Raw genomic sequence first — 12,612 nt, 5'->3', positions numbered from 1 at the left:
CCTTACATTTGACAGAAATATCTGAATTCTCCTAACTACACCAATAGAATCATATTGTACCATAAGAAGGCACACTTCCAAAATAAGGATGGAGAACAGAGTTGCTACTGTTATCATTTTGATGTTGAAACCAGAGACGTTTGGTACAACTGGAAAACTAAACAAAGGAAACTGTAATGGATTATTACATTTGGGCCATGGGGGGGAATATAAAAGGGTGTGTATGCACACACACACACAATCATCCTGCTTCAGCACAATTAGAAAAATGGGATCTATTTTCCAGCTTGTTCAGTTTGCTATTCAGGTATTTGTTGTCAATGAATAATAATGTTTTTAAAAAGTAGGGAGGGATATAAGACTATACTACAGGTAGTCCTCAACATAGGACTACTGAACTCAAAAATTGTGTTGCTGAGCGACATAGTTGTTAAGTAAGTTTTGCCCTCATTTTATGACCTTTGTTGCCACAGTTGTTAAGTGAATCACAATTGTTAAGTTAGTAACAAGGTTGTAAAGTGAATCTAGCTTCCCCATTGACTTTTCAGGTCACAAAAGGTGACCACATGACCCTGGGACACTGCAATTATCATATGAGCCAGTTGCTAGGTATCCAAATTTTGATCATGTGACCATGGGGATGCTGCAAAGGTCATAACTGAAAAATGGTCATAAGTCACTTTTTTCAGTGCCATTGTAACTTACAAGGGGTCATTAAATGATTGTAAGTTGAGGACTATCTGTAGAAATATATGGTCAGTGTTGGGATTCAAATATGTGAACAACCAGTTCTCTGCGTAGATGCTGCTTCCAGAAGTCCATAATGGGCATGGGCAACAAAAAATTAACTACCCGGCTGAATCCCACCACTGTATATGGTCTACATATTATCTTAAAACAGAATGTAGAAAGAGGTTCCAGGCATTTAAAATTAGCAATTTAAACTTGACAGCTTCAGAGGGCATCTAGGAAAAAATAAACTAAATTGATTTGCCAATTTTGAGAATACAAAATTATGTTCAATAATAGGAAGAGTTTTATAACATCTTAAATTAAGAATTGGATTTATAGAATATATTTCAAACAAAGGCCTGTGGTGTTTGAAGAGTTTTGTTTTCAAAGACAAGACAAACCAAGGCTGAGACGCTCTTTAAAGTTATTATATCGCCAAGCTGCGGGCAGGGAAAAGTTAAATGGGCGCATCCCAAAAGCCATGAGACCCCACCCCCTCCCCTTGCCACGTGGTGATATTCTCTCCCCATTGGCTGAAAACGTCTTGTTTTTCTGCAGCGATTGGGCTGCGGCTGTCGGAATGCGAGGTCTTTGCAGCTGGTTGGCCGACAGCTGGCGAGGGGCGGATCGTCAGGGGTCTAGGTCTGCCAGCTCTTTTAGCAGTCGGTGGTCTTGCTTCTCTGAGAGGCTTGGGAAGAGCAGAGGTGCTTGTTGGCTTCCGGGTACCGGGAAAGGGGTTACCGCCGCTAGCTTTCTCCCCCAAAAGTGGCCTGTCAGGGCCAGGCGGGGCCGCGATGCGTCTTTTGCGATGCCTGATGAAGGGCCAGTCGGCGCTGGCCGGGGCGCCCAAGTATATCGAGCACTTCAGCAAATTCTCTCCGTCGCCGCTCTCCATGAAGCAATTCCTCGACTTCGGTGCGTGGGAGCTAGAGAGGGAGAGGGGGACGCAGCCGGTTTCTTGGATTTGTCACCTTCGAAGGGGTTGGGCTACAAGTCCCATTCTCCACACCCAGAGTACCCTGGGGCCCTGCCGTTGCACGGCGATGTTGGCAGGTGGAGTACAACCACCCTCCCCCCCCCCACTTTCTCATGCACACCAACAGCCTGTTTCAGACAGGGCTGGGACGGTATCCAGGGCTTTTGAAGGGGGCCAAGTAGGGGGAAGGTTGGCTGAAGCCATCAGACTACTCTTACCAGAAGACCCGAAATTCTAACTGAACACCTGCTCCCAAATCCCTGACACATCTTTTTGCTTTTAGGGGTGATGGGGTGATTGCCCTAAAATTGCTTTCTTCCATCTGGAAGGATTTTTCTCGTTGTATTAGTTCGTCTGCTTTTTATCTTACAGGTAATTGACTTCTGGGGAGTTTTAGAATTAAAGTGACTTTCAAACGAAGACACTTGTCCTGTACATTTTAGCCGTATGCCAAATCCCACAGAGTTCGCTGATGTTATAGGAAACTAGCGCAGGGATGTAGCTGTGTTGTGGTTTTATTACTGCTGGTGGTTGCTTGTATACCAGAAGTTCAAATGGGACAATTGAGCTTGAAATTAATTAATTAATCAGATTTTAACCAGAATTAACTCTGGGCAGTGTACAAGGAAATTATTATTATTATTATTATTATTATTATTATTATTAATAATAATAATAATAATAATAATAATAATAATAATAATAATAATAATAATAGAATGAAGGCTACTGCTAAGCTTGTAAGCCGCCCTGAGTCTTCGGAGAAGGGCGGGATATAAATGGAATTAAAATAAATAAAATAAAGGAGGAACCAGTGGCCTCTTTTATTAGTTCATGTAGATTGAACATCCAGTTCCAATTTTTTGATTAAGATTAAAATATTATTCATCAAGGTTGACCTGAAAAGATTCCTGTGACTTTAAAAATTATTTACATATATCATACTGTTCATATTTTCCCACAGATAGTCTCACTGAATAGAGTAGGATGATTGCCAAATATATATGAACGTAAAAATGTGCTTGTGTTGTTGCATTAAATTTAACAGTGTAGAGCCTGTTATATGAAATGCATGTAATGTTACCCTTTGTGGATTAAATTTTTATACAGATTGTGTAGTTCTGTGGGGGAAACAGCGATAGAAATAAGAGATAGTGAACAATAATGAAATGAAAGAAGTTTGTTAATATGTGCAGGGTTTGATGTGAAGCTTAAATGCTCATAAGCTATTTAGAGTGACAACTTCCCCTGTTCAATTCATTTCTGGATCATTATGTTTCTTCTGCTGTGTGCTGAGGGTTACTAAGTGTATAGTATGATGACCTTAAATCACCTGTTTCTCTGGGTGAATATGCCAAATGGTTTCTCAATTTGACTTCCCAAACATGGCATATTCTTCAGCTCAGTTTCTTTCTTTCATTATCCACTGGGGAAAAAATGCCTAATGAGCTTTTTTTGGGATCACATACAAAGGTTGCAAACAGAGGGCCCCAGGTTTGCTTCTGGTCATCTCCAGTTAAAATGATGAAAAAATAGATAAGGTAGAGAAAAAGAGAACCTGGGACTTCTGTTAGCTTCCACTACAGGAAATGGTTAGGGAGAGTCATAAATTAACAGCCCCCAGAGAACTCTAGGCTTCTCAACCCTGGAGTCCATAGGTATGGTTCTGAAATTTGTAGAAGACTATTTGCAGTATTTATTTATTTATTATTTATTTTAATTCCATTTATATCCCACCCTTCTCCGAAGACTCAGGGCGGCTTACAAGCTTAGCAGTAGCCTTCATTCTATGTATATGCCTGCTTATTAGGGCTTTCACACACACCCCAAGCGGCATTATTACAAAGTCAGCTTAATTGCCCCCAACAATCTGGGTCCTAAATTAGTAGGTTCCATTGCATAATCTTGAGGAATGGATTTTTATGTAGTAAGCTTATGTGGTTTAAGGAATTGTTACCTTAAGCTTCATGCTCCCGAACAGTTGATTATAGACCCAATGGTTCTGTCAATATAAACCTGCCTCTATTGCTATAAATACTTAATACTAGGAATTCACTAGAGTTTGAAATAGAACCATACATCAGGAATGGGAATGTGTGGTTACAGCTCTCAGTAACCCCACTCTTAACCAACTGATCAGAGCAACTGAGAATTTGTTAAGGTATATATCCCATTCTCCCCCTGGGAGCTTCATGTTGCATTCATATTTTATACCACTCTTATCCTATTTTCCCCCACAACAAAGCTGGAAGATAGGTTAGGCTGAGATATAACAACTGGCTGAAAGTCACCTAGTGACCTCCATGCCTGAGGGTAGATTGTAACATTTGCACTATAATCATTGTACTATCTAGATAACTCTAGATGTGTGAAATTTTAATATTTCCAGCCAGTGTGACCCTTGCTAAGAATATTTCTCAACATTTTCCAAATGTGTCACTATGTATGCTGTCTCTATTCAGAAAGTCTTAAACACCTCAGTTACATTTACCAAAATATTGCAATTGTTCATACCATATTTTTAACCTAAATTACATTAAATTTAATTTATTTGAATTAAGATCCTCCAGTTTTTGAGTGGCAAAAAGCAAGGATTTTAAGCTGAAGGAATGAAGGGATAGAAGATTTAACTTATGAAGGGGAGAAGCAAAGGAAAATTCTGCTCAATAAAATTGCGTCTCAGCTGCCAATTTGGGCGGAGGGAGTTTTGCAGTGTCCTTTGAAGGAGCTGAAGGACAACAAGTGCTGATTGGAGGTCTCAGTGTCAGAAAGATTAAAGCCCTCCTCTAATACTCCACCCCCAAGCTATATTCTCTTTGATTTTCCTGCACTGCTTTATCTGAACTGTGGTGAATATGTTCTTCCATGCAGTGTTGCTAAATAAAGAACTTACGGAATCTGATTGGTAAAATTATGCAACAGGACGTGGAGTGGGTGAACTTTCACCCTTTATTCCATTACCTTTCTTATCATTTTTTCCTAGTTGTCAGTTATATGTCATATGTAGCTTTTAAAGGGATTGGATCTCTATAGACTTTATCAGAGAGGTCAGATAGAAACATAGTAGGGAGAACTTAGCAGCTGCCTCACATTTGTTTCATTTGCCTCTGCAATTCTAAACCTCTCAACTCTTGTTGATGATCATGTCTTCCTGTGCCTAGCTGTCATTCTCTACTGATATTTACCATATGTATACATTTCTGTGCTGCCTCAACAGTGAATAACAAGATAAGTTGCCAGATTTGGGGGGGAAATTGGGATACTGATGTTATATATGTCGACAGCAGCAAGATTACTTTATGGACAAAAATGGAACAATACTTTGATTTCTATAATGGACGAATGCCTGCAAAAGTTGATGGAGTTAGCAAAGTTGGCCAAATTGACTGCTTTGATTAAGGCAAATAACACAATTAACTTTGTTTCTGCTTGGAAACAGCTTTTGGACTTTGTGTTTGAAATGGAAAAAAAGAAACTTTGAATTTCAATTTTGTAGATTACATAGGTTTGTTGTTATAAAAATTGCTAGTTTGTATTATATAAAAGTAAGGGACGTGGTGGCTCAGTGGGTTAGGACGCTGAGCTTGTCGATCAGAAGGTCGGCAGTTTGGCGGGTCAAATCCCAAGTGCCGCGTAACAGAGTGAGTGCCTGTTACTCGTCCCAGCTTCTGCCAACCTAGCAGTTCGAAAGCACGTAAAAATGCAAGTAGAAAAATAGGGACCACTCCGGTGGGAAGGTAACAGCGTTCCGTGCGCCTTTGGCGTCTAGTCATGCCGGCCACATGACCACGGAGACGTCCTCGGACAAGCGCTGGCTCTTTGGCTTTGAAACGGAGATGAGCACCGGCCCCTAGAGTCGGAAACGACTAGCACGCATGTGCGGGGGAACCTTTACCTTTACCTTTATTATATAAAAGTAAAAAGTGGAGGTTTGATGCTATTATCTTATTCTACTGTAACAAAAGGAGTCAGAAGTCAATGTTTTTTCTTTCTTCTAACCCTTTGCCCTACGCTTTCCCCTTCTCCCTTATTTTCCTATTATTTTTCTTTATATTTTTATATTTTGTATTAATAAAATTTTGAATATCCAAGAAAACAAGATGAGTTGCTTACCTGCTAGTTAAAAAAATAATTATGCAATACTGTGCCTTGTTTGTATAATCCAGCCTTGCCCAAACTTTTAGAAATGTTGGATCTACACCCCATCTTTTCCTCAGCCAATATGGCCTTGCTGCCTGGTGATGGTAGGAGCTCTGATGCAATAATTAAAGAGAATAGTAGGTTGGCAAAGGCTGGTTTGTATAAAGAAGGTACAGCATTCCCTGCAATTCAGGCCTTCTTGAAAATAATCTTGGTTTTTTTTACTTTCTGTGGGATTAAAGTGGATTATTTTTCCGTCAGTGCTCCTGATTTTTTAAAAGCTTAAGACCTTTGTAAAATAAACTGGTTGGGTTTGTTTAATCTTATATTTCATGTTTGAGTCCTTATAGGGGGTAAAAGAGTGATCAGGTTTGCAAGTGATTAGTTCTTGAGTCTGCGTGCCTCCTTCTCCCTGCTCAGAGTAGTTTTCTTCTTGGACAGTCTCCTCCAGAAGTGCTGGACTATGAGCTCCATCATCTTAAGGCAATTGGAGATAAATAAAACAACCTTTTGGAAAGATGCCAGCTGGCAGGAAGATATTCTATACCGTTACAAAAAGCTTGCTTGCACTGAAATGGGAGATTAACCATCCATGTTGTTTTTTCTGGTATTTGGATTAGAAGACTTAAAAACATAAAAATCTCAGACCTGAATAGACTGTGATTTGATTTCACACATTTGAATAAATAAAAGGCAGAAAGGAAAACTGTCTACATATTGTTTAAAATTGTCTAAAAGCTCTTCCATAATTAAAATATTGCATTGAGAGGTTACTGTGATCATTAATCTAAATGGAATAGTAATTTTAAAATGAAGATAATATGTACTTCTCTTACATTGTCTCCATACTAAAAAAGTGAAAAAGTATGCTCTCAGAATCAGAGCTGGAATGGAGCTTTGAGGTCTTCTAGTCCAACCTCCCAGTCAAGCAGGACACCCTATACCATTTCAGACAAGTGACTGTCCAGTCTCTTCTTAACCTCCAGTGATGAAGCACTCACAACTTCTGAAGGCAAGCTGTTCCACTGGTTAATTGTCCTCACTGTTAGGAAGTTTCTCCTTAATTCCAGGTTGCTTCTCTTCAATAAACTTAGAGAGACCATGGGAAGAATTCCATGGATGAGAATCCTAAAGGGGAAAACAACTCAAGAAGCTTGGGAAATTTTGAAAAGTGAGATAATAAAGGCCCAGTCTAGTACAATACCAACAAAGAAGAAAAATAACAGCTCTCAAAAGAAACCAGCATGGCTGCATAAAGAACTCTCTGATAAATTGAAAGATAAAAAGGACAAGTATAAGAATTGGAAAGAGGAGCACATAACTAAGTCAGAATATCAGCAAATAGCCCGTGCCTGCAAAGATGAAGTCAGGAAAGCTAAGGCTCAAAATGAACTAAGGCTTGCGACCAAAGTCAAAAATAACAAAAAAAGCTTCTTTCAACATATAAAAAACAAGAAAAAAGTTAAGGAAATGATTGGTCCATTAGTGGGGGAAAGTGGCAAGAAGGTGACAAGCAATAGGGAGAAAGCAGAACTATTTAATTCGTTTTTTGCATCTGTCTTTACACAAAGGGAAAAAACAGTCCAACCTACCCAAACCAGTGCCATAAAAAACAGAATAGAAACGCAAGTTAAGATAGGCAAGAAAATGGTAGGTGAGCACCTGTCCAGCCTAGACAAGTTCAAATCACCAGGACCAGATGGATTACACCCCAAGGTTCTCAAGGAACTGGCAGACGTGATCTCAGAACCACTGAACTATATTTTTCAAAGATCCTGGAGCACTGGGGAACTACCAGAGGACTGGAAGAGAGCTGATGTAGTTCCCATCTTCAAAAAAGGGAAAAAAATAGATCCAGGAAACTACAGACCTATCAGCCTGACCTAAATACCTGGGAAGATTCTGGAAAAGATAATCAAACAACAAATCAGCGAACACCTTGATGCAAATAAGGTCATCACTAAAAGTCAACATGGGTTTGTCAAAAACAGATCATGCCAGACAAACCTTATTACATTCTTTGACCAAGTGACAAAATTAGTGGACCAGAGGAATGCTGTAGATATAATTTACTTGGACTTCAGTAAGGCATTTGATAAAGTAGATCACAACCTACTACTTGATAAGATAGAAAAATGTGGGTTGGATAGCATCACCACCAGATGGATTTGTAGCTGGCTGACAGGCCGTACTCAGCGTGTGGTCCTCAATGGAACTGCATCTACATGGAAGGAAGTGTGTAGTGGGGTGCCCCAGGGCTCTGTTCTGGGCCCAGTGCTCTTTAATATCTTCATTAACGATTTGGATGAGGGGATAGATGGGGAACTCATCAAATTTGCAGACGACACCAAGCTGGCAGGAATAGCCAATACTCCAGAAGATAGGCTTAAGATACAGAAGGATCTGGACAGATTTGAACACTGGGCGCTATCTAACAAAATGAAATTCAGTGGTGAAAAAAGTAAGATTCTACATTTAGGCAAGAAAAACCAAATGTACAGGTATAGTATAGGTGGTACCTTGCTCAATAGTAGTAACTGTGAGAGGGACCTCGGAGTCCTAGTAGACAATCACTTCAATATGAGCCAGCAGTGTGCTGCAGCTGCCAAAAAAGCCAACACAGTGCTAGGCTGCATTAACAAAGGGATAGAATCAAGATCAAGTGAAGTACTAATACCACTTTACAATGCTTTGGTAAGGCCACACCTGGAATACTGCATCCAGTTTTGGTCACCACGATGTAAAAAAGATGTCGAGACTCTAGAAAGGGTACAGAGAAGAGCAACCAAGATGATTAGGGGGCTGGAGGCTAAAACATATAGGGAACGGTTGCTGGAATTGGGTATGTGTAGTTTAATGAAGAGAAGGGTGAGGGGTGACATGATAGCAGTGTTCCAATATCTCAGGGGCTACCACAAAGAAGAGGGAGTCAAGCTATTCTCCAAAGCCCCTGAAAGCAGGACAAGGAACAATGGATGGAAACTAGTCAAGGAGAGAAGCAACGTAGAACTAAGGAGAAACTTCCTGACAGTTAGAACAATTAACCAGTGGAACAACCTGCCTCCAGAGGTGGTGAATGCTCCAACACTGGAAGTTTTTAAGAAGAGACTGGACAGCCATTTGCCTGAAATGGTATAGGGTTTCCTGCCTGAGCAGGGGGTTGGACTAGATGACCTCCAAGGTCCCTTCCAACTTTATATTATTATTATTATTATTATTATTATTATTATTATTATTATTATTATTATTATTATTATTATTATTATTATTTATTATTTTTTATTATTTTTTATTATTATTATTATTATTATTATTATTATTATTATTATTATTATTATTATTATTATTATTATTATTATTATTATTATTATTATTATTATTTAGTTTCCATCCATTGTTTCTTGTCTTGCCTTTTGGTGCTTTGGAAAATAAATTCACCTCCTCCTTGTGGCAGCCTCTTATACTTCTTCTCTTACACACTTGGAAATCTTGAATTATAACTCTAAAATTATATAGCCTAAATGTGACCTTTTCCCATTAGTATTGACTGTGAAACTATGGGGAAAGGAATAACATTGAGAAAATGTCTCATGGAAATTCCATCCTTGGAGATGACATGAGTCAGATACTAAAAATCTCAGCAACTAAGTGTTGGTGAAGCATGGAAAATATATGGACTTTGTAGCAGCCATAAAAGGGAAGTGCTTTAGATATAAAACTTCCATTCCTGAAAGCCAGTGTAAGAATTAATGTGCTGTAATGATTGATGTGTTGAGTAGAAAGAAGATTTGGTCCACTCTGTGCTGCAAAATCTCACTGTAGGACTTTGGATAAATTAATAGGCCCAAGCTACTCACACTGTTACTATGAAGATAAAATAAAAGGAAAATCCTCATATCATTATCGTCCAATTACACTCTTCACATGGGAAATTATAGTAATGCATAATAATTTTGGAATCTCGAAAAAGGAACACATTACCTGAATAATGCAGATTTATTAATGGCTTGGTGTGTCTTTTTGTTTCTCTTTCACTTAGGATCCAGCAATGCCTGTGAGAAGACCTCCTTCATATTCCTTCGCCAAGAGCTTCCTGTCCGACTGGCCAATATTATGAAAGAGATCAACCTTCTCCCTGACCGTGTACTGAGTACTCCCTCTGTTCAGCTGGTGCAGAGTTGGTGAGTTCCTGCCCTTTTTTCTCATTCTTTTCAATAATAATAATAATAATAATAATAATAATAATAATAATAATAATAATAATAATAATAATAATAATAATAAGAAGAAGAAGAAGAAGAAGAAGAAGAAGAAGAAGAAGAAGAAGAAGAAGAAGAAGAAGAAGAAGAAGAAGAAGAAGAAGAAGAAGAAGAAGAAGAAGAAGAAGATGGAAAGGACCTTGGAAGTCATCTAGTTCAACCCACTGCTCAGGCAGGAAACCCTATACCATTTCAGACAAATGGCTGGCCAGTCTCTTCTTAAAAACTTCCAGTGTTGGAGCATTCACCACTTCTGGAAGCAGGTTGTTCCACTGGTTAGTTGTTCTAACTGCCAGGAAGTTTCTCCTTAGTTCTAGGTTGCTTCTCTCCTTGATTAGTTTCCATCTGTTGCTTCTCGTCCTGCCTTCAGGTGCTTTGGAGAATAGCTTGACTCCCTCTTCTTTGTGGCAACCCAAGATATTGGAACACTGCTATCATGTCACCCCCTCATCCTTCTCTTCATTAAACTACACATACCCAATTCCAGCAGCCGTTCCTTATGTTTTAGCCTTCAGTCCCCTAATCATCTTTGTTGCTCTTGTCTATACTCTTTCTAAAAGAGTCTCAACATCTTTTTTACATCGTGGTGACCAAAACTGGATGCAGTATTCCAAGTGTGGCCTTACCAAGGCATTGTAAAGTGATATTAATACTTCACGTGATCTTGATTCTATCCCTCTTGTTAATGCAGCCAAGTACTGTTTTGGCTTTTTTGGCAGCTGCAGCAAACTGCTGGCTCATATTTAAGTGATTGTCCACTAGGAGTCTGAGATCCCTCTCACAGTTACTATTACTGACCAAGGTACTACTTATACTATACCTGTGAATTTGGTTTTTCTTGCCTAAATGTAGAACCTTACTTTTTTCACCATTGAATTTCATTTTTTTAGATAGTGCCCAGTGTTCGAGTCTGTCCAGATCCTCCTGTATCTTAAGCCTATCTTCTGGAGTATTGGCTATTCCTGCCCGCTTGGTGTCATCTGCAAATTTGATGAGTTCCCCATCTATCCCCTCATCCAAATCATTGATGAAGATGTTGAAGAGCACTGGACCCAGAACAGAGCCCTGGGGCACCCCACTACACACTTCCCTCCATGTAGATGTAGTTCCATTGAGGACCACACACTGAGTAGTTTTATTATATATTATAATTACAATAGTGAAAACCAATATAAACTAACAAAATAGAATAAAAACAAAGAATAGAAGATGCAGAAAAAAAGAATTAGAAATACTGTGGAAAAGAAAGAAAACTAAAACTATAGAAAAAGGAAAGAAATATATAAAGAAGTGACTTCCCTCCTTCAGCTTCACACAATAGTTTCCCCACCTTTTTCCTTCAACTTACAAGGGATTGCAAGTGGCCTCTTTGCACCTCACATCCAAAAAATCCTGTCGCTCTGTAAAGCAGGGACAGGTAAAATGATCCCAGTGGACAGATTTTACTCACTGGGACACAAGTTACCTGTTCTCCTCTTTTTATTTTTAGGTAACTTTAATTTTGGAAAAAAGATTACATTAAAAACTGGCATTGCTCAGAGGAAAACACCAACTATTAGCATTACCTAATTTTACTGGAATTCTTCTGAGTCTTATGGCTATCTGAAAACTATATATAGTCGCAGTCCAGAGCTTTGTCCAAAGGTTCATCTATCAGTTCCCTCCCCCCAAAGAAATAATTTGTGGTTGTAAGGAAAGTCTAGCAGCGAGCAACCTCACCATTTTGAGACTGGTTACAGTGGCCATGAGGGCCATTTTGTGAAGTAGCAAACGTCTCTGGGACAACCCATTTGTGAAAATGATCACAACAAAACTTCAAGGCTCTCCATTCCTCTCTCCCCAAATCATCTGTTTCTATATTGTGCATAAACTTAAGGCTGCAGGGTTCACTTGTTCAGCTGCATAAGAGTTACTATTTTTCTTAAGCAGAATTGTTAAAGGAAATTTGTTCGCTGAGATTACCAGAGATCATAAAGATCTCATATATCAGTGAGCCATGGTTTCATAGATCCTACATAAATCCCCTGGCCGTATTGGGAAACAATAATAAGAATAGCTGGAAATTTCAGTTCCTTATGGGCACCATGTTTGTGTCCATTGCTGTAGTTGTGGTTGTCCAGCATCTTCCACCACTTTCAGCCTCATCCAAACAATATGAAGTTAACAATGGCTGATGGTCCATGCTTAAAAGAAGACACCACCTCTGCACGTAGAACAATAGATGCACCTCTAGAGAAAGAAGATTATAACTAAACAGTGGGAAGCCTGGAGGCCTTAAATGCCTTTTCTTTCTCTTTCCCTACTTATCTTCTCTCTTGCTGTTTATTTTTCCATGGTTTTGCTAAAAGAAACTGTTGTTTTGAATGAATCTCTCTTGCTGGAGTTTTACATTAGCATGGAAGAGGCAAAAAAGCATGACCCTTGGCCTACTTTGGGAAAGTAACATGTGAGAACTTGTTTGTTTCTCTCTGAATTTCTCTGTTCTTTTCTGTCCACATCCCACTG

General features: G+C 39.1%; 1 protein-coding gene across 4 annotated transcripts in view; it reads left to right on the top strand.

The window, feature by feature from the left end:
- Nucleotides 1-1,348: 1,348 nt before the first annotated feature.
- Nucleotides 1,349-12,612, top strand: part of PDK2 (pyruvate dehydrogenase kinase 2) — a 31,957-nt gene continuing 20,693 nt past the window's right edge. For 2 of the 4 annotated variants that reach the window (XM_081344786.1, XM_081344788.1), the window contains exons 1-2: nucleotides 1,349-1,647; nucleotides 9,888-10,029. In XM_081344786.1, coding sequence (XP_081200912.1) covers nucleotides 1,527-1,647; nucleotides 9,888-10,029 — 263 coding nt within the window. In that variant the 5' untranslated portion in view covers nucleotides 1,349-1,526. Of the gene's footprint in view, nucleotides 1,648-1,713; nucleotides 1,786-1,991; nucleotides 2,081-9,887; nucleotides 10,030-12,612 lie in introns of those variants that run through there. The other 2 variants (XM_081344789.1, XM_081344787.1) reach the window with 2 other exon arrangements.

This window comes from Vipera berus (genome assembly GCF_964194415.1).
Source record: "Vipera berus genome assembly, chromosome: Z".
Lineage (NCBI taxonomy): Eukaryota > Metazoa > Chordata > Lepidosauria > Squamata > Viperidae > Vipera > Vipera berus.
Note: the sequence above shows the minus strand (reverse complement) of the source record. Positions and strands in the feature narration are given on the sequence as shown.